The sequence below is a fragment of the Lolium rigidum genome, chromosome 7, assembly GCF_022539505.1.
Source record: "Lolium rigidum isolate FL_2022 chromosome 7, APGP_CSIRO_Lrig_0.1, whole genome shotgun sequence".
Taxonomy (NCBI): domain Eukaryota; kingdom Viridiplantae; phylum Streptophyta; class Magnoliopsida; order Poales; family Poaceae; genus Lolium; species Lolium rigidum.
In genome coordinates, this window is record NC_061514.1 from 10,064,623 (window position 1) to 10,087,261 (window position 22,639).

A 22,639-nucleotide genomic window follows, 5' to 3' on the forward strand; every position below is an offset into this window, starting at 1 on the left:
TTTTATCACGTAGTGTTATAATTGCGTTCACACATGTTCACACGTGTTCACTAACAGCTTGTATTACTACTTTGCATGTTACATACACCCAAGAGCGTTCACACTGCATGCATGCACATGCACAAATCATCTCATGGATTTGCATTTAATGAGCGTTCACACTTTCATAAGTTGTTGCATGCATACACATAGCATTGATACGTCTCCGACGTATCGATAATTTCTTATGTTCCATGCCACATTATTGATGTTATCTACTCCCTCCGTGCAGAAATGTAAGACGTTTTGGATTTGTCCCGACCAGGTGAAAAAGCTGTGAAATTACATCGCTACCCCTGTCTCCCGATCCCGCGCCTTCTTCCTCGATCTCGATCCCGATCCCGATCCTAGCGCCTTCCTCCTCCGCCCCCTGCAGATCCATCCACGCGCGCGCCTCAAGCCAACAGAATCGAATCCATCCAACTCGAGCATCAGGCCAGCTGAATCCAATCCATCCGCGTGCGCCGCCGGAATCCATCTGCATACGTAGCCCAGCAGAATTCTCACGCGCTGCACGGCACCCAGCTGCACCTTCCGGAGGCAATCCACGGCCCCAAGCAGCAGCACCATGCCGGCCCCCTGCCAGTACCTCGTCGGCGTCCACGCACGCCCATCACCCACCTAGCAGAACACCGTACCGCCGGCAATGCCCAACACCATAGCCAGCACCTCCATGCTCGGGGCACCTCCATGCTTCTCGCTGGCCGCTCCGGCTCCGCTCGCCGGCAATGTCGCCTTCTCGCCGGCAGCACCGTCCCATCTCGCCGGTAGCACCGTCCCATCTCCTCGGCAACGTCACCTTCTCATCGGTGGCTCCGTCTGAGCTTGCTGGCAGCTCCACCCGCTCCCAAGGTCGTCAAGGCGTCCAAACCCGTCACACCTCAAGAACAATGGTTGACAACAGTTCATAAGAAACTGTGTAATGAATATTTGCAACTGAATATTGACAACAGTTCAAAAATAACAGGGAGGAACAGGGTTGTTAGCAAACCAACCTGTCAAGTGTTTCAGCCTTTTTGAAGTCAGATCCTGGGAGGGCATGATTAGCATGCTTTGGCAGAGCATCCTGTTGCTATTTTAACTCCATTAGCCAAGTCTTCACAGCCCATAAATCATAAACAGCCCGTCTTGATGATCAAACATTCAGACATCTCCTGCTAGGTGCTTTATCAAAGATAATTGCAGATATTCTAGTCCATGTGACCGTGAGGAAAGCTAGGCAACAATTTCTAAAGATTGGAAAGGCTGGGTCTTCTACCTAAAAGGATTAAATTCCAGCAACAGTTTATACAAATGCAAAACAAATCCTAGGTCAAGAAGAAAGCGAAGCAAGTATATCAAAACAACATTGACAGTTAGTATAATCATGCACAGCTTCCATATACACTAACTGAATGTTGTACTGAAATTATTCAGATTGTATAATGATGGAGAGATTCCATATACAGTCCCCAAATCCAACTTGAGCGGAATAAAAAGCACAAACAATTCATTAGTTTCTTTCAGTTTAAAGCACTGTATCAAAATCACCAGGTTCGGATTGCCAGGCTCGGATTCACCAGGTTTAACTTGGTCACTCTGTCAGCTACTCAGTTTAGCTGCATAAGAGATGAAGTAATTTACAGATACTCCAAAAATTGACTGAATGTTGACAGAAATATTCACAGATACTCCAATAATTGATTGAATGTTGTTTACTCAGTCAATCCTACTCACAAGCAAGCACTGCTAGCAAGCAGATATGAGCAGGAGTAATTCAATTGTTGTTGCTGCAAGCAAACAGTGCAACCAATGCAAGCAAGTTGCTGCAAGTAATTCAATTGCACATAAGCATGACATAAAAGCATCCCTTCGCATGACATAAAATTCAGTTGCAAGTTGCAGCAAGTGATTCTCCTGCAGTTGAGGCATCGTGCCGCCATAGTCCATGAATATCACAGGCCCTAACCAAGTGCAGAGGAACAGGATATCTGTCAACAATTCATCACGCCAGTTCATTAAGTCTGCTCCTCACACAAGACATCATCTCTTTGCACAAGGGTTCCGCAATTTCCCGATAAATCTACCAGGCATCAAATCAACCCACCTACTGGAATCAAATCCTAATCCTATTAGAACTAACCATAGAGTGTGTTGATCTGGGAGAAGGATACCTGCCTTGTGTTGAGGGAGAGCGGCGCCGACCATGTGTTGATTTGCCGATAAATCTACAATTATAGGAAAATTACTGAGAATATAGGAATAGTAAAATTATTGGAGTAGTAAGAGTTCAGTGATATGCAAATACATACCTGAGGCAAGCCCAACCCAAAGACGAACTTGGCGAGGGGATTGGGGCGAGAAAGGGAGAGCTCCAGTACCATCTCAAACAGCTGCGGAGGTAGAAAGCGGCAAATCAATCAGTCCATTAACAATAAATCGCCTGAAACTCTGAAGAGGAGCAAATCGTCCATTAACAATCAATCAATCTAGATAGCTGCAAATCAGTCAGTAGTAGCGGGGAAGGAGTGGAGGTACGTGGAGGGGAGAGGGAGAGACAGGTGACTCACTGGGTGGGCTGGCCTTGACGACGCGGAACGCGGGGACGATGAGGACAATGACGCCGAGGAAGGTGAGGGTGTTGAAGCACAGCGCCGGCCTCTGCGCCTTCGTCGAGATCTGGGAGGTCTCGCGCTACCACTGGAGCTCCGCACCTCCACCACCACCACTGAAGATCCACGTTAACCCTGGCTCGACAGATCAACTGAAGATCCGGCCGGTGGACGAGGAAAATCGCATTTTTAACTCGATCTTGTTGGAGAGCGTGGGAGAGACGAGGATGCGTGAGGAAGAGGGGTGGCGGAGACGTGCATGAGTAAGAAGAGGCAAAAACGACGCGCGGGAGGGAGAGGGCACCATCGTCTGGGAGCCGGCGGCGTGAGGGGTGGGGGGAGGCGGCGGCGTACGGCTCGCCGTGAGCGGAGCGACTGGGCGGAGTGTGCTGCGCGAGTGGGAGGAGACGCTAGGCGACAAGGGGCAAAACGGGAAACTCATAATATTTCGTAGCACAAAAAAATTTGACCGTGAAACACTCCAACGTCTTACATTTCTGCACGGAGGGAGTACATGTTTTATGCACACTTTATGTCATATTCGTGCATTTTCTGGAACTAACCTATTAACAAGATGCCGAAGTGCCGATTCGTTGTTTTCTGCTGTTTTTGGTTTCGAAATCCTAGTAACGAAATATTCTCGGAATTGAACGAAATCAACGCCCGGGGTCCTATTTTTTCACGAAGCTTCCGGAAGTCCGAAGGAGAGACGAAGAGGGGCCACGAGGGGGCCACACCCTAGGGCGGCGCGGCCCCCTTGGCCGCGCGGCCCTGTGGTGTGGGTCCCTCGTGCCGCCTCTTGCCCTGCCCTTCCGCCTACAAATAGCCTCCGTGACGAAACCCCCAGTACCGAGAGCCACAATACGGAAAACCTTCCAGAGACGCCGCCGCCGCCGATCCCATCTCGGGGGATCCAGGAGATCGCCTCCGGCACCCTGCCGGAGAGGAGATTCATCTCCCGGAGGACTCTACGCCGCCATGGTCGCCTCCGGTGTGATGTGTGAGTAGTCTACCCCTGGACTATGGGTCCATAGCAGTAGCTAGATGGTTGTCTTCTCCCCATTGTGCTATCATTGTCGGATCTTGTGAGCTGCCTAACATGATCAAGATCATCTATATGTAATCCTATATGTTGCGTTTGTTGGGATCCGATGAATAGAGAATACTTGTTATGTTGATTATCAAAGTTATATCTATGTGTTGTTTATGATCTTGCATGCTCTCCGTTACTAGTAGATGCTCCGGCCAAGTAGATGCTTGTAACTCCAAGAGGGAGTATTTATGCTCGATAGTGGGTTCATGCCTCGCATTGACACCGGGACGATGATGAGAAAGTTCTAAGGTTGTGTTGTGTTGTTGCCACTAGGGATAAAACATTGATGCTATGTCTAAGGATGTAGTTGTTGATTACATTACGCACCATACTTAATGCAATTGTCTGTTGCTTTGCAACTTAATACTGGAGGGGTTCGGATGATAACCTCGAAGGTGGACTTTTTAGGCATAGATGCGGTTGGATGGCGGTCTATGTACTTTGTCGTAATGCCCAATTAAATCTCACTATACTCATCATGATATGTATGTGCATGGTCATGCTCTCTTTATTTGTCAATTGCCCAACCGTAATTTGTTCACCCAACATGCTCGTTTATCTTATGGGAGAGACACCTCTAGTGAACTGTGGACCCCGGTCCAATTCTCTTACCGAAATACAATCTACTGCAATACTTGTTCTACTCGTTTTCTCGCAAACAATCATCTTCCACACAATACGGTTAATCCTTTGTTACAGCAAGCCGGTGAGATTGACAACCTCACTTGTTTCGTTGGGGCAAAGTACTTTGGTTGTGTTGTGCAGGTTCCACGTTGGCGCCGGAATCCCCGGTGTTGCGCCGCACTACATCCCGCCGCCATCAACCTTCAACGTGCTTCTTGGCTCCTCCTGGTTCGATAAACCTTGGTTTCTTTCGAGGGAAAACTTGCTGCCGTGCGCATCATACCTTCCTCTTGGGGTTCCCAAGAACGTGTGAGTTACACGCCATCAAGCTCTTTTCTCGGCGCCGTTGCCGTGGAGATCAAGACACGCCTGCAAGGGGAGTCTCCACTTCTCAATCTCTTTACTTTGTTTTGTCTTGCTTAGTTTTATTTACTACTTTGTTTGCTGCACTAAATCAAAATACAAAAAAATTAGTTGCTAGTTTTACTTTATTTGCTATCTTGTTTGCTATATCAAAAACACAAAAAATTTAGTTTACTTGCATTTACTTTATCTAGTTTGCTTTATTTACTGTTGCTAAAATGGCCAACCCTGAAAATACTAAGTTGTGTGACTTCACAACCACAAATAATAATGATTTCTTATGCACACCTATTGCTCCACCTGCTACTACGGCAGAATTCTTTGAAATTAAACCTTGCTTTACTGAATCTTGTTATGCGAGAGCAATTTTCTGGTGTTAGTTCTGATGATGCTGCTGCCCATCTCAATAATTTTGTTGAATTATGTGAAATGCAAAAGTATAAAGATGTAGATGGTGACATTATAAAATTAAAATTGTTCCCTTTCTCATTAAGAGGAAGAGCTAAAGATTGGTTGCTATCTCTGCCAAAGAATAGTATTGATTCATGGACTAAATGCAAGGATGCTTTTATTGGTAGATATTATCCCCCTGCTAAAATTATATCTTTGAGGAGTAGCATAATGAATTTTAAACAATTAGATACTGAACATGTTGCTCAAGCTTGGGAAAGAATGAAATCTTTGGTTAAAAATTTCCCAACCCATGGACTGACTACTTGGATGATCATCCAAACCTTCTATGCAGGACTAAATTTTTCTTCACGGAATTTATTGGATTCAGCTGCTGGAGGTACCTTTATGTCCATCACTCTTGGTGAAGCAACAAAGCTTCTTGATAATATGATGATCAACTACTCTGAATGGCACACGGAAAGAGCTCCACAAGGTAAGAAGGTAAATTCTGTCGAAGAAACCTCTTCCTTGAGTGATAAGATTGATGCTATTATATCTATGCTTGTGAATGATAGGACTAATATTGATCCTAATAATGTTCCATTAGCTTCATTGGTTGCACAAGAAGAACATGTTGATGTGAACTTCATTAAAAATAATAATTTCAACAACAATGCTTACCGGAACAATTCTAGTAACAACTATAGGCCATATCCTTATAATAATGGCAACGGCTATGGCAATTCTTATGGGAATTCTTACAATAATAATAGGAACACACCCCCTGGACTTGAAGCCATGCTTAAAGAATTTATTAGTACACAAAGCTGCTTTTAACAAATCTGTTGAAGAAAAGCTTGGGAAAATTGATATACTTGCTTCTAAAGTCGATAGTCTTGCTGCTGATGTTGATCTTTTGAAATCGAAAGTTTTGCCTAATGAGAATCATCATAATAAAATTGTTACTACAGCAAATGCCATCCAAGTTAGAATCAATGAGAATATAAGATTAATGGCTGAACTGCGTGCTAGGTGGGATAGAGAAGAAAATGAAAAACTAGCTAAAGAGAAGAAGGTAGCTAAAGTTTGGACTATTACCACCACTAGTAATGCTAATGCTACACATGTTGCTGCACCTTCTACTAATACTAATAAAAGAATTGGTGTTAGCAATGTTTCCACTTCTAATGCAAAGCGCAGAAACTGCTCGAAACTGCTAAAACTGTCGAAACCGCTCGTGATAAAACTGCTGAATTTTTTCCAACATTGGGGATGATGATCCCATTGCTTTAGATTATAATGGTTTGAATTTTGATGATTGCCACATCTCTGAAGTTATAAAGTTCTTGCAAAAACTTGCTAAAAGTCCCAATGCTAGTGCTATAAATTTGGCTTTCACGCAACATATTACAAATGCTCTCATAAAAGCTAGAGAAGAGAAACTAGAGCGTGAACCCTCTATTCCTAAAAAGTTAGAGGATGGTTGGGAGCCCATCATTAAGATGAAGGTTAAAGATTTTGATTGTAATGCTTTATGTGATCTTGGTGCAAGTATTTCCGTTATGCCTAAGAAAATTTATAATATGCTTGACTTGCCACCGCTGAAAAATTGTTATTTGGATGTTAATCTTGTTGATCATTCTACAAAGAAACCTTTGGGGAAAGTTGATAATGTTCGCATTACCGTTAACAATAACCTTGTCCCCGTTGATTTTGTTGTCTTGGATATTGAATGCAATGCATCTTGTCCCATTATATTGGGAAGACCTTTTCTTCGAACTGTTGGTGCTACTATTGATATGAAGGAAGGTAATATAAAATATCAATTTCCTCTCAAGAAAGGTATGGAACACTTCCCTAGAAAGAGAATGAAGTTACCTTTTGATTCTATTATTAGAACAAATTATGATGTTGATGCTTCGTCTCTTGATAATACTTGATACACACTTTCTGCGCCTAGCTGAAAGGCGTTAAAGAAAAGCGCTTATGGAAGACAACCCATGTTTTTACCTACAGTACTTTGTTTTTATTTTGTGTCTTGGAAGTTGTTTACTACTGTAGCAACCTCTCCTTATCTTAGTTTTGTGTTTTTTTGTGCCAAGTTAAGCCGTTGATAGAAAAGTTCATACTAGATTTGGATTACTGCGCAGAAACAGATTTCTTTGCTGTCACGAATCTGGGCAAAATCCCCCTGTAGGTAACTCAGAAAATTATGCCAATTTACGTGAGTGATCCTCAGATATGTACGCAACTTTCATTCAATTTGGGCATTTTCATTTGAGCAAGTCTGATGCCATTTTAAAATTCGTCAATACGAACTATTCTATTTTGACAGATTCTGCCTTTTATTTCGCATTGCCTCTTTTGCTATGTTGGATGAATTTCTTTGATCCATTAATATCCAGTAGCATTATGCAATGTCCAGAAGTGTTAAGAATGATTGTGTCACCTCTGAATATGTTAATTTTTATTGTGCACTAACCCTCTAATGAGTTGTTTCGAGTTTGGTGTGGAGGAAGTTTTCAAGGATCAAGAGAGGAGTATGATGCAACATGATCAAGGAGAGTGAAAGCTCTAAGCTTGGGGATGCCCCGGTGGTTCACCCCTGCATATTCTAAGAAGACTCAAGCGTCTAAGCTTGGGGATGCCCAAGGCATCCCCTTCTTCATCGACAACATTATCGAGTTCCTCCCCCGAAACTATATTTTTATTCCATCACATCTTATGTGCTTTGCTTGGAGCGTCGGTTTGTTTTTGTTTTTGTTTTGTTTGAATAAAATGGATCCTAGCATTCACTTTATGGGAGAGAGACACGCTCCGTCTGTAGCATATGGACAAGTATGTCCTTAGTTTCTACTCATAGTATTCATGGCGAAGTTTCTTCTTCGTTAAATTGTTATATGGTTGGAATTGGAAAATGATACATGTAGTAATTGCTATAAATATCTTGAGTAATGTGATACTTGGCAATTGTTGTGCTCATGATTAAGCTCTTGCATCATATGCTTTGCACCTATTAATGAAGAAATACATAGAGCATGCTAAAATTTGGTTTGCATATTTGGTTTCTCTAAGGTCTAGATAATTTCTAGTATTGAGTTTGAACAACAAGGAAGACGGTGTAGAGTCTTATAATGTTTTCAATATGTCTTTTATGTGAGTTTTGCTGCACCGGTTCATCCTTGTGTTTGTTTCAAATAAGCCTTGCTAGCCTAAACCTTGTATCGAGAGGGAATACTTCTCATGCATCCAAAATACTTGAGCCAACCACTATGCCATTTGTGTCCACCATACCTACCTACTACATGGTATTTTCCGCCATTCCAAAGTAAATTGCTTGAGTGCTACTGATACGTCTCCGACGTATCGATAATTTCTTATGTTCTATGCCATATTATTGATGATACCTACATGTTTTATGCACACTTTATGTCATATTCGTGCATTTTCTGGAACTAACCAATTAACAAGATGCCGAAGTGCCGGCTCTCGTTTTCGCTGTTTTTGGTTTCGAAATCCTAGTAACGAAATATTCTCGGAATTGGACGAAACGAAGACCCGAGTTCCTATTTTCACCGGAAGCATCCAGAACACCCGAGAGCCGCCGGAGGGGGCCCTGTGGGCCCCGGATGATAGGGTGGCGCGGCTCGGGCCCCGGCCGCGCCGGCCTATGGTGTGGCCACCCCTTCGACCCTCTCGCGCCGCCTCTTCGCCTATATAAAGCCTCCGTCGCGAAACCCCCGATACGAAGAACCACGATACGTAAAACCTTCCGCGAGCCGCCGCCATCGCGAAGCCAAGATCCGGGGGACAGGAGTCTCCGTTCCGGCACCCTGCCGGAGCGGGGAAGTGCCCCGGAAGGCTTCTCCATCGACACCGCTGCCATCTCCACCGCCATCTTCATCACCGCTCGCTGCTCCCATGAGGGGGAGTAGTTCTCCATCGAGGCTCGGGGCTGTACCGGTAGCTATGTGGTTCATCTCTCTCCTATGTACTTCAATACAATAATCTCATGAGCTGCCTTACATGATTGAGATTCATATGATGATGCTTGTAATCTAGATGTCATTATGATAGTCAAGTGAGTTTTACCTATGTGATCTCCGGAGACTCCTTGTCCCACGTGTGTAAAGGTGACGAGTGTGTGCACCGTGTGGGTCTCTTAGGCTATATTTCACGAATACTTATTCACCGATAAATGGCATAGTGAGGTGCTTATTTATATCTCTTTATGATTGCAATGTGTTTGTATCACAATTTATCTATGTGCTACTCTAGCAAAGTTATTAAAGTAGTTCTATTCCTCCCTGCACGTGTGCAAAGGTGACAAGTGTGTGCACCGTGTTAGTACTTGGTTTATGCTATGATCATGATCTCTTGTAGATTGCGAAGTTAACTATTGCTATGATAATATTGATGTGATCTATTCCTCCTACATATGCATGAAGGTGACAAGTGTGCATGCTATGCTAGTACTTGGTTTAGTCTTTTGATCTATCTTACACTAAAGGTTACTAAAATATGAGCATTATTGTGGAGCTTGTTAACTCCGGCATTGAGGGTTCGTGTAATCCTACGCAATGTGTTCATCATCCAACAAAAGTGTAGAGTATGCATTTATCTATTCTCGTTATGTGATCAATGTTGAGAGTGTCCACTAGTGAAAGTGTAATCCCTAGGCCTTGTTCCTAAATACTGCTATCACTCGCTTGTTTACTGTTTCTTACGCGTTACTACTGCTGCGTTACTACTGCTTGTTTACTCGTCCCGGGCAAAGCACTTTTCCGGTGCCGTTGCTACTACTTATTCATACCACCTGTATTTCACTATCTCTTCGCCGAACTAGTGCACCTATTAGGTGTGTTGGGGACACAAGAGACTTCTTGCTTTGTGGTTGCAGTGGTTGCATGAGAGGGATATCTTTGACCTCTTCCTCCCCGAGTTCGATAAACCTTGGGTGATCCACTTAAGGGAAAACTTGCTGCCTGTTCTACAAACCTCTGCTCTTGGGGGCCCAACACTGTCTACGAGAAAGGAGGGGAACGTAGACATCAAGCTATTTTCTGGCGCCGTTGCCGGGGAGGGAAGGTAAACGGCACTCACACATTGGCAAGCCCGGCAACTAAGCACTTTTCCTCCCTCGTCAACTACGCGCCAAGCTATTTTCTGGCGCCGTTGCCGGGGAGGAAAGGTAAAAAGGCACTCATACTCCGGTCCTAGGTAACAGTACTTTTCTGGCGCCATTGTATTTGTGCTCGAAGCTATTTCCTTTAGATCCTGCAATTGCATCTTTTTGTTTCTTGTTTACACTAGTTTGGCATAATGGACAATAATGAGCTTCTTATTCTATTTCCTGATTTAAAACATGGATTGTTTGATGCGAAAATTAAAAAACCTATGGAATCTTATTTGCATGCTCGGTAGTAATATTAGTATGAACGCTTTGAACACCATTGTTGATAATAATGTAGAAAGTTCTAAGCTTGGGGAAGCTGGTTTTCATGATCTTTTTAGTCCCCCAAGCATTGAGGAGAAAATTTTCTTTGATTATACTATGCCTCCTATATTTGATGATGAGAATAATAATGATAGCTACTTTGTTGAATTTGCTCCCACTATAACCAATAAAATTGATTATGCTTATGTGGAGAGTAATAATTTTATGCATGAGACTCATGATAAGAATGCTTTATGTGATAGTTATATTGTTGAGTTTGCTCATGTTGCTACTGAAAGTTATTATGAGAGAGGAAAATATGGTTGTAGAAATTTTCATGTTACTAAAACACCTCTCTATGTGCTGAAATTTTTGAAGCTACACTTGTTTTATCTTCCTATGCTTGTTACTTTGCTCTTCATGAACTTGTTTATTTACAAGATTCCTATGCATAGGAAGCATGTTAGACTTAAATGTGTTTTGAATTTGCCTCTTGATGCTCTCTTTTGCTTCAAATACTATTTCTTGCGATTGCATCATTAAAACTGCTGAGCCCATCTTAACGGCTATAAAGAAAGAACTTCTTGGGAGATAACCCATGTGTTATTTTGCTACAGTACTTTGTTTTATATTTGTGTCTTGGAAGTTGTTTACTACTGTAGCAACATCTCCTTATCTTAGTTTTATGTTTTATTGTGCCAAGTAAAGTCTTTGATAGTAAAGTAAATACTAGATTTGGATTACTGTGCAGTTCCAGATTTCTTTGCTGTCACGAATCTGGGTCTAATTCTCTGTAGGTAACTCAGAAAATTATGCCAATTTACGTGAGTGATCCTCAGATATGTACGCAACTTTCATTCAATTTGGGCATTTTCATTTGAGCAAGTCTGGTGCCCTTTTAAAATTCGTCTTTACGGACTGTTCTGTTTTGACAGATTCTGCCTTTTATTTCGCATTGCTTCTTTCGTTGTGTTGGGTGGATTTCTTTGTTCCATTACCTTCCAGTAGCTTTGAGCAATGTCCGAAGTGTTAAGAATGATTGTGTCACCTCTGAACATGTGAGTTTTTGATTATGCACTAACCCTCTAATGAGTTTGTTTCGAGTTTGGTGTGGAGGAAGTTTTCAAGGGTCAAGAGAGGAGGATGATATACTATGATCAAGGAGAGTGAAAACTCTAAGCTTGGGGATGCCCCGGTGGTTCACCCCTGCATATTCTAAGAAGACTCAAGCGTCTAAGCTTGGGGATGCCCAAGGCATCCCCTTCTTCATCGACAAATTATCAGGTTCCTTCTCTTGAAACTATATTTTTATTCGGCCACATCTTATGTACTTTACTTGGAGCGTCTGTGTGCTTTTGTTTTTGTTTTTGTTTGAATAAATGATTGTGTGGGAGAGAGACACGCTCCGCTGGTTCATATGAACACATGTGTTCTTAGCTTTTAATTTTCATGGCGAAGTTTCTTCTTCGTTAATTTGTTATATGGTTGGAATTGGAAAATGATACATGTAGTAAATTGCTATAATGTCTTGGATAATGTGATACTTGGCAATTGTTGTGCTCATGTTTAAGCTCTTGCATCATATACTTTGCACCCATTAATGAAGAAACACTTAGAGCTTGCTAATTTGGTTTGCATATTTGGTTTCTCTAGAGTCTAGATAATATCTAGTATTGAGTTTTGAACAACAAGGAAGACGGTGTAGAGTCTTATAATGTTTACAATATGTCTTTTATGTGAGTTTTGCTGCACCGTTCATCCTTGTGTTTGTTTCAAATAACCTTGCTAGCCTAAACCTTGTATCGAGAGGGAATACTTCTCATGCATCCAAAATACTTGAGCCAACCACTATGCCATTTGTGTCCACCATACCTACCTACTACATGGTATTTATCCGCCATTCCAAAGTAAATTGCTTGAGTGGTGGAAGTTAGAGAAGAACATTGGGCCGCTAACTAAAGCCATGAATCATGGTGGAAGTTTCAGTTTTGGACACATATCCTCAATCTCATATGAGAATAATAATTGTTGCCACATGCTTATGCATTAAAGAGGAGTCCATTATCTCGTTGTCCATGTTGTCCCGGTATGGATGTCTAAGTTGAGAATAATCAAAAGCGAGAAATCCAAAATGCGAGCTTTCTCCTTAGACCTTTGTACAGGCGGCATGGAGGTACCCCATTGTGACACTTGGTCAAAACATGTGCATTGCAAAGATCCGGTAGTCCAAGTTAATTAGGACAAGGTGCGGGCACTATTAGTATACTATGCATGAGACTTGCAACTTGTAAGATATAATGTACATAACTCATATGCTTTATTACTACCGTTGACAAAATTGTTTCATGTTTTCAAAATAAAAGCTCTAGCACAAATATAGCAATCGATGCTTTCCTCTTTGAAGGACCATTCTTTTTACTTTTATGTTGAGTCAGTTCACCTATCTCTCTCCACCTCAAGAAGCAAACACTTGTGATTAACTCGTGCATTGATTCTTACATACTTGCATATTGCACTTGTTATATTACTCTATGTTGACAATTATCCATGAGATATACATGTTACAAGTTGAAAGCAACCGCTGAAACTTAATCTTCCTTTGTGTTGCTTCAATGCCTTTACTTTGATTTATTGCTTTATGAGTTAACTCTTATGCAAGACTTATTAATACTTGTCTTGAAGTACTATTCATGAAAAGTCTTTGCTTTATGATTCACTTGTTTACTCATGTCATTACCATTGTTTTGATTGCCGCATCCACTACATATGTTTACAAATAGTATGATCAAGGTTATGATGGCATATCACTTCGAAATTATCTTTGTTATCGTTTTACCTCGCTCGGACGAGCAGAACTAAGCTTGGGGATGCTTGATACGTCTCCGACGTATCGATAATTTCTTATGTTCTATGCCATATTATTGATGATACCTACATGTTTTATGCACACTTTATGTCATATTCGTGCATTTTCTCGGAACTAACCTATTAACAAGATGCCGAAGTGCCGGTTCCTGTTCTCGCTGTTTTTGGTTTCGAAATCCTAGTAACGAAATATTCTCGGAATTGGACGAAACGAAGACCCGGGTTCCTATTTTCACCGGAAGCATCCGGAACACCCGAGAGCCGCGTAGGGGGGCCCCGTGGGCCCCGGATGATAGGGTGGCGCGGCCCGGGCCCCGGCCGCGCCAGCCTATGGTGTGGCCACCCCTTCGACCCTCCTCGCGCCGCCTCTTCGCCTATATAAAGCCTCCGTCGCGAAACCCCTGATACGAAGAACCACGATACGGAAAACCTTCCAGAGCCGCCGCCATCGCGAAGCCAAGATCTGGGGGACAGGAGTCTCTGCTCCGGCACCCTGCCGGAGCGGGGAAGTGCCCCCGGAAGGCTTCTCCATCGACACCGCTGCCATCTCCACCGCCATCTTCATCACCGCTGCTCGCTCCCATGAGGGGGAGTAGTTCTCCATCGAGGCTCGGGGCTGTACCGGTAGCTATGTGGTTCATCTCTCTCCTATGTACTTCAATACAATAATCTCATGAGCTGCCTTACATGATTGAGATTCATATGATGATGCTTGTAATCTAGATGTCATTATGATAGTCAAGTGAGTTTTACCTATGTGATCTCCGGAGACTCCTTGTCCCACGTGTGTAAAGGTGACAAGGTGTGCACCGTGTGGGTCTCTTAGGCTATATTTCACAGAATACTTATTCACTCGATGAATGGCATAGTGAGGTGCTTATTTATATCTCTTTATGATTGCAATGTGTTTGTATCACAATTTATCTATGTGCTACTCTAGCAAAGTTATTAAAGTAGTTCTATTCCTCCCGCACGTGTGCAAAGGTGACAAAGTGTGTGCACCGTGTTAGTACTTGGTTTATGCTATGATCATGATCTCTTGTAGATTGCGAAGTTAACTATTGCTATGATAATATTGATGTGATCTATTCCTCCTACATATGCATGAAGGTGACAGTGTGCATGCTATGCTAGTACTTGGTTTAGTCTTTTGATCTATCTTACACTAAAGGTTACTAAAATATGAGCATTATTGTGGATCTTGTTAACTCCGGCATTGAGGGTTCGTGTAATCCTACGCAATGTGTTCATCATCCAACAAAAGTGTAGAGTATGCATTTATCTATTCTGTTATGTGATCAATGTTGAGAGTGTCCACTAGTGAAAGTGTAATCCCTAGGCCTTGTTCCTAAATATCGCTATCGCCGCTTGTTTATCGTTTTACTCGCGTTACTACTGCTGCGTTACTACCGCTTGTTTATCGTCCCGGGCAAAGCACTTTTCTCGGTGCCGTTGCTACTACTTATTCATACCACCTCGTATTTCACTATCTCTTCGCCGAACTAGTGCACCTATTAGGTGTGTTGGGGACACAAGAGACTTCTTGCTTTGTGGTTGCAGGGTTGCATGAGAGGGATATCTTTGACCTCTTCCTCCCTAAGTTCGATAAACCTTGGGTGATCCACTTAAGGGAAAACTTGCCGCTCGTTCTACAAACCTCTCGCTCTTGGGGGCCCAACACCGTCTACAGGAAAGGAGGGGGAACGTAGACATCGGCTACCTTTAAAATTCCATCATTCACCTTTGCAATATATAGCTCATGGGACAAATAGCTTAAAAACTATTGTGGTATTGAATATGTAATTATGCACTTTATCTCTTATTAAGTTGCTTGTTGTGCGATAACCATGTTCACTCGGGGACGCCATCACCTATTCATTGTTGAATTTCATGTGAGTTGCTATGCATGTTCGTCTTGTCCGAAGTAAGAGCGATCTACCACCTTATGGTTAAGCATGCATATTGTTAGAGAAGAACATTGGGCCGCTAACTAAAGCCATGATCCATGGTGGAAGTTTCAGTTTTGGACATATATCCTCAATCTCAAATGAGAAAATTATTAATTGTTGTTACATGCTTATGCATAAAAGAGGAGTCCATTATCCGTTGTCTATGTTGTCCCGGTATGGATGTCTAAGTTGAAGAATAATCAATAGCGAGAAATCCAATGCGAGCTTTCTCCTTAGACCTTTGTACAGAGCGGCATAGAGGTACCCCATTGTGACACTTGGTTAAAACATGTGCATTGTGATGATCCGGTAGTCCAAGCTAATTAGGACAAGGTGCGGACACTATTAGTATACTATGCATGAGGCTTGCAACTTATAAGATATAATTTACATGATACATATGCTTTATTACTACCGTTGACAAAATTGTTTCATGTTTTCAAAATCAAAGCTCTAGCACAAATATATCAATCGATGCTTTTCCTCTATGAGGACCATTCTTTTACTTTCAATGTTGAGTCAGTTCACCTATTTCTCTCCACCTCAAGAAGCAAATACTTGTGTGAACTGTGCATTGATTCCTACATACTTGCTTATTGCACTTGTTATATTACTCTATGTTGACAATATCCATGAGATATACATGTTATAAGTTGAAAGCAACCGCTGAAACTTAATCTTCTTTTGTGTTGCTTCAATGCCTTTACTTTGAATTATTGCTTTATGAGTTAACTCTTATGCAAGACTTATTGATGCTTGTCTTGAAGTGCTATTCATGAAAAGTCTTTGCTATATGATTCACTTGTTTACTCATGTCATATACATTGTTTTGATCGCTGCATTCACTACATATGCTTTACAAATAGTATGATCAAGATTATGATGGCATGTCACTCCGTAAATTATCCGTGTTATCGTTTTACCTCGCTCGGGACGAGCAGAACTAAGCTTGGGGATGCTGATACGTCTCCGACGTATCGATAATTTCTTATGTTCCATGCCACATTATTGATGTTATCTACATGTTTTATGCACACTTTATGTCATATTCGTGCATTTTCCGGAACTAACCTATTAACAAGATGCCGAAGTGCCGCTTGTTGTTTTCTGCTGTTTTTGGTTTCGAAATCCTAGTAACGAAATATTCTCGGAATTGGACGAAATCAACGCCTGTGGTCCTATTTTTCCACGAAGCTTCCGAAGTCCGAAGGAGAGACGAAGAGGGGCCACGAGGGGGCCACACCCTAGGGCGGCGCGGCCCCCCCCTTGGCCGCGCGGCCCTGTGGCGTGGGGCCCTCGTGCCGCCTCTTGACCTGCCCTTCCGCCTACAAATAGCCTCCGTGACGAAACCCCCAGTACCGAGAGCCACGTTACAGAAAACCTTCCAGAGACGCCGCCGCCGCCGATCCCATCTCGGGGATCCGAGAGATCGCCTCCGGCACTCCGCCGGAGAGGGGATTCATCTCCCGGAGGACTCTACGCCGCCATGGTCGCCTCCGGTGTGATGTGTGAGTAGTCTACCCCTGGACTATGGGTCCATAGCAGTAGCTAGATGGTTGTCTTCTCCCCATTGTGCTATCATTGTCGGATCTTGTGAGCTGCCTAACATGATCAAGATCATCTATATGTAATCCTATATGTTGTGTTTGTTGGGATCCGATGAATAGAGAATACTTGTTATGTTGATTATCAAAGTTATATCTATGTGTTGTTTATGATCTTGCATGCTCTCCGTTACTAGTAGATGCTCTGGCCAAGTAGATGCTTGTAACTCCAAGAGGGAGTATTTATGCTCGATAGTGGGTTCATGCCCGCATTGACACCGGGACAGATGATGTAAAGTTCTAAGGTTGTGTTGTGTCGTTGCCACTAGGGATAAAACATTGATGCTATGTCTAAGGATGTAGTTGTTGATTACATTACGCACCATACTTAATGCAATTGTCTCGTTGCTTTGCAACTTAATACCGGAGGGGTTCGGATGATAACCTCGAAGGTGGACTTTTTAGGCATAGATGCAGTTGGATGGCGGTCTATGTACTTTGTCGTAATGCCCAATTAAATCTCACTATACTCATCATGATATGTATGTGCATGGTCATGCTCTCTTTATTTGTCAATTGCCCAACCGTAATTTGTTCACCCAACATGCTCGTTTATCTTATGGGAGAGACACCTCTAGTGAACCGTGGACCCCGGTCCAATTCTCTTACCGAAATACAATCTACTCGCAATACTTGTTCTACTCGTTTTCTCGCAAACAATCATCTTCCACACAATACGGTTAATCCTTTGTTACGAGCAAGTCGGTGAGATTGACAACCTCACCGTTTCGTTGGGGCAAAGTACTTTGGTTGTGTTGTGCGAGTTCCACGTTGGCGCCGGAATCCCTGGTGTTGCGCCGCACTACATCCCGCCGCCATCAACCTTCAACGTGCTTCTTGGCTCCTCCTGGTTCGATAAACCTTGGTTTCTTTCTGAGGGAAAACTTGCTGCTGTGCGCATCATACCTTCCTCTTGGGGTTCCCAACGAACGTGTGAGTTACACGCCATCAAGCATCTCACTCTTTTTCTTCAGCACGAGGCAGGCTCTCAATTCTCTTTTTGTAATTCTCTTTTGGGTTTTATTTTCATACGGTAATTCATATTTAATGGGATCCTTTTGCAATTCCCTTTTTCGGGCCAATGGTTTTTAAGGGGGAAAATAACGGGTGGGAAGATCCACTTGCAACTCAAATGAACTACCACTTGCTACTCAAATTAAGTACTGTTTTAAGTTGTAAGCTAACAAAATTTGCTAAAATATTCTAAATGAAATTTACTTTTTAGGGTTGCTAGGTATTTATTTTTACCGTTGATAAATAACGAGGCACCGGGTTGATAACTTGTAAAAAAAAAGATTCGCTGCATATTTTAAATTAAATTAAAATTTTAGGGTTGATATTTATTTATATTTACCATTGATAAATAGCGGGTCACCGGGTTGATAGCTTGTAAACTAAAAGAGAGTCGCTAAAATATTCTAAATGAAATACTTTTTAGGGTTATTATTTATTTATATTTTACAGTTGATAAATAACGAGGCACCAGGTTGATAGCTTGTAAAATAAAAAAATGTTCGCTAAAATATTCTAAATAAAATACTTTTTAGGGTTGGTAGTTATTTATAATTACTGTTGATAAATAATGGGGCACCGGATTGATAACTTATAAACTAAAAAGAGTCACCAAAATATTCGAAATGAAATTAGATTTTTAGGGTCGGTAGTTATTTATATTTACTGTTGATAAATAACAGGACACCGGGTTGATAGCTTCTAAACTAAAAAAGATTCGCCAAAATGTTTAAAATAAAATTAACTTTGGGGTTGATAATTTTATACATTTACGGTTGATCACTCGAGTACGGAGGGGTTGATTATTCAAATATAGAGTGTTGATAACTTTTAGCCAGAAAAAAAGTTTGTCGAAATATATTAACATGGGTGCTAGTTTTGAAGATCTCGTCGAGACGGATTTATTGGTGAAAGTGAATCTTCATTTAGAGTTGTTGTTTGAAAGTTAAAACGTTTTGAATTTTCAAATTTGGGAAAAATTCCGCTGACATCAGCAGATTCGTCTATTTGTGCATGCATCCCTCAATAGCCTGCACCAGGTTGATAATTTTATACATTCACCGTTGATCACTTAAGTACGGATGGGTTGATTATTCAAACAGAGAGGGTTGATAACTTTTAGCCCGAAAAAAAGTTTCTCGAAACATATCAACATGGGTGCTAGTTTTGAAGATCTCGTCGAGACAGATTTATTGGTGAAAGCGAATCTTAATTTAAAGTTGTCGTTTGAAAGTTAAAACGTTTGGAATTTTCAAATTTGGAAAAGATTCCGCTGACATCAGCAGATTTGTCTATTTGTGCATGCATGCAGAACTTTCCCTCAATAGCCTGCACCAGGTTGATAAATTTATACATTTGCCGTTGATCACTCAAGTACGGAGGGGTTGATTATTCAAATAGAGAGGATTGATAACTTTTAGCCCGAAAAAAAGTTTCTCGAAACATATCAACATGGGTGCTAGTTTTAAAGATCTCATCGAGACGGATTTATTGGTGAAAGCGAATCTTAATTTGAAGTTGTCATTTGAAAGTTAAAACGTTTTGAATTTTCAAATTTGGAAAAGATTCCGCTGACATTAGCAGATTCGTCTATTTGTGCATGCATGCAGAACTTTCTCTCAATAGTCTACACCAGGTTGATAAATTTATACATTTACTGTTGATCACTCAAGTACGGAGGGGTTGATTATTCAAACAGAGAGGGTTGATAACTTTTCGTCTAAATGAAATACTTTTTAGGGTTATTATTTATTTATATTTTACAGTTGATAAATAACGAGGCACTAGGTTGATAGCTTGTAAAATAAAAAAATGTTCGCTAAAATATTCTAAATAAAATACTTTTTAGGGCTGGTAGTTATTTATAATTACCATTGATAAATAATGGGGCACCGGATTGATAACTTGTAAACTAAAAAGAGTCGCCAAAATATTCAAAATGAAATTAGATTTTTAGGGTTGGTAGTTATTTATATTTACTATTGATAAATAACAGGACACCGGGTTGATAGCTTCTAAACAAAAAAAGATTCGCCAAAATGTTTAAAATAAAATTAACTTTAGGGTTGGTACGGAGGGGTTGATTATTCAAATATAGAGTGTTGATAACTTTTAGCCAGAAAAAAGTTTGTCGAAATATATTAACATAGGTGCTAGTTTTGAAGATCTCGTCGAGACGGATTTATTGTTGAAAGTGAATCTTCATTTGGAGTTGTTGTTTGAAAGTTAAAACGTTTTGAATTTTCAAATTTGGGAAAAATTCCGTGACATCGCACGGATTCGTCTATTTGTGCATGCATCCCTCAATAGCCTCGCACCAGGTTGATAATTTTATACATTCACCGTTGATCACTTAAGTACGGATGGGTTGATTATTCAAACAGAGAGGGTTGATAACTTTTAGCCCGAAAAAAAGTTTCTCGAAACATATCAACATGGGTGCTAGTTTTGAAGATCTCTTCGAGACAGATTTATTAGTGAAAGCGAATCTTAATTTAAAGTTGTCGTTTGAAAGTTAAAACGTTTGGAATTTTCAAATTTGGAAAAGATTCCGCTGACATCAGCAGATTCGTCTATTTGTGCATGCATGCAGAACTTTCCCTCAATAGCCTGCACCAGGTTGATAAATTTATACATTTGACATTGATCACTCAAGTACGGAGGGGTTGATTATTCAAATAGAGAGGGTTGATAACTTTTAGCCCGAAAAAAAGTTTCTCGAAACATATCAACATGGGTGCTAGTTTTGAAGATCTCGTCGAGACGGATTTATTGGTGAAAGCGAATCTTAATTTGAAGTTGTCGTTTGAAAGTTAAAACGTTTTGAATTTTCAAATTTGGAAAAGATTCCGCTGACATCAGCAGATTCGTCTATTTGTGCATGCATGCAGAACTTTCTCTCAATAGTCTGCACCAGGTTGATAAATTTATACATTTACCGTTGATCACTCAAATACGGAGGGGTTGATTATTCAAATAGAGAGGGTTGATAACTTTTATTCCGAAAAAACATTTGTCGAAACATATTAACATGGGTGCTAGTTTTGAAGATCTCATCGAGACGGATTTATTGGTGAAAACAGATCTTAAATCGAAGATGCCGTTTGTGAGATAAAACGTTTTGAATTTTCAAATTCGGAAAGATTCTCGCTTACGTCATCAAATTCGTCTGTTTCTACATGCATGCAAAACTTTCCCTCAATAGCCTCCACTATAGTCCAAAATTTGCCAAAAATGAAATTTTTTTTGGTTAGAAACCGATCGCTCATTCTCTCCCTAGCAATCGTTCGCTAGTTAGGGGAGCCCACTTCTCTCCACCATCGTAGCTCGTAGGATGGACCTCGTCTGGCCAAGAATTAGCTTGATTCACCATCAAAGAACGAACTGCCAGACTATGTCTTTATTACAATTAATGTGTAATAATTAGAAAAAAATAAGGCGTGAGGAAAACTTGATTTGATTTCTAATTTAATTTTTGTATATTTTTATTCTCGGTTGCAAGCTGTGTGTAATTGAAAAAAAAGTAGTTGTGACGCATGTTTAACTCCCATAGCACCAAGAATGAAGACTCTACATTTAAAAAAAAATATAATGAAGACTCTAAATCAGTTCTCATGAGGCGTGAATTGGCAATCCCATCTTCACAACTATCACCTTGTCCTCCTAAAGGTAGGGAGTATCACATGCACTTGTCACTGAAAATTTGGAGGATAAGGTCAGACTCGATGATGAAGATTGTTGTCCTATCTACCTATACTACAAAACTATATACTATATAAATCATCTGTTAAAACATACAGAAAATCAGGGTATTGGTACACATATATACTATATATAAAAGCTGAACCCTTTTGCCCTCACCATAAAAATTTGGGTACTGTACAAACTTAGGTACTGTAGATGGTAGGTTTCTATCCAATCAGGCATTGGCACGTCAGCTATTTTAACGGTAGACACGTACGGGTAAGCGCTCACTCATCGCGTGTGTTCTAAGTTTAGACGATTAATAAAGCGGTGGTAGGACCCTCCACCGAACAAACAGAGTTCTGGAATGTAGGAGCGTTTCCATTGGTGGTACTCTCTCGACTCTTCCCTACATCGAGCTTTTCTATGGATTTCCTTCTTACCCAACCCAATCTTTACCTCCACCTTTCTCCCCTGGAGCTTCTTCCTCCATACCCTATCTTCACGGAAGGGATAACCTAGGGTTTCGCCAGTCCCGCCCGTCCGCCGCCACGACCATCGACGATGCGCCACAAGACGTACCTGGAGGAGCAGCGCCGGGTGCGTCACCATGCGTTGGTGATAGCCAGACCAAGGGGGCCGACGCTGGCTGGAGGAGCACATCAAGCTCCTGGTCGTCTTGCTGGGAGTCCCCGCTGCTGAGAGCCCGCGTCTGCTGGACTGCTCCCTCCTCCCCTCGGTTTCCTCTCCTGTCTCCTCCCTCTCATCCAAAAACGGGCGCAGCGGGGGCGGACACGGCCTGGACGGTGACCAGAGCGGGGCGGCGACGAGGATGGAGATGCTGCGATACCATCTGAGCTCGATCTCCGCTGTTGGAATTTTCTTTTTCTTTTTCGTTTGCTTTTACTTTTCTGTTCATGTTCTTCCTATGAATTTTGGGGATTTTTCTTTGGTGAAATGGGCATATCGGATTGGCAACTAGATAG

The 22,639-nt window shown here is 41.6% G+C and overlaps 1 protein-coding gene across 1 annotated transcript; it reads right to left on the reverse strand.

Moving 5' to 3' along the window:
- Positions 1-1,434: 1,434 nt before the first annotated feature.
- Positions 1,435-22,265, reverse strand: LOC124670873. Its single transcript, XM_047207342.1, has 5 exons — positions 22,236-22,265; positions 2,589-3,040; positions 2,331-2,411; positions 2,197-2,246; positions 1,435-2,009 (listed from the first exon to the last, which is right to left on the reverse strand). The coding sequence occupies exons 1-5, from the start codon at positions 22,263-22,265 to the stop codon at positions 1,768-1,770; spliced, it is 855 nt and encodes a 284-aa protein (XP_047063298.1). The 3' UTR covers positions 1,435-1,767.
- Positions 22,266-22,639: the final 374 nt, after the last annotated feature.

Coding starts and splice junctions, on each gene's coding strand:
- LOC124670873 (XM_047207342.1), bottom strand. CDS start 22,265: ATGGTGACGCACCCGGCGCTGCTCCTCCAG. Junction 3,041..22,235: donor ACCCGGCGCTGCTCCTCCAG/GTACGTCTTGTG, acceptor CTTGTCGCCTAG/CGTCTCCTCCCACTCGCGCA. Junction 2,247..2,330: donor TTGGGTTGGGCTTGCCTCAG/GTATGTATTTGC, acceptor CTATAATTGTAG/ATTTATCGGCAAATCAACAC.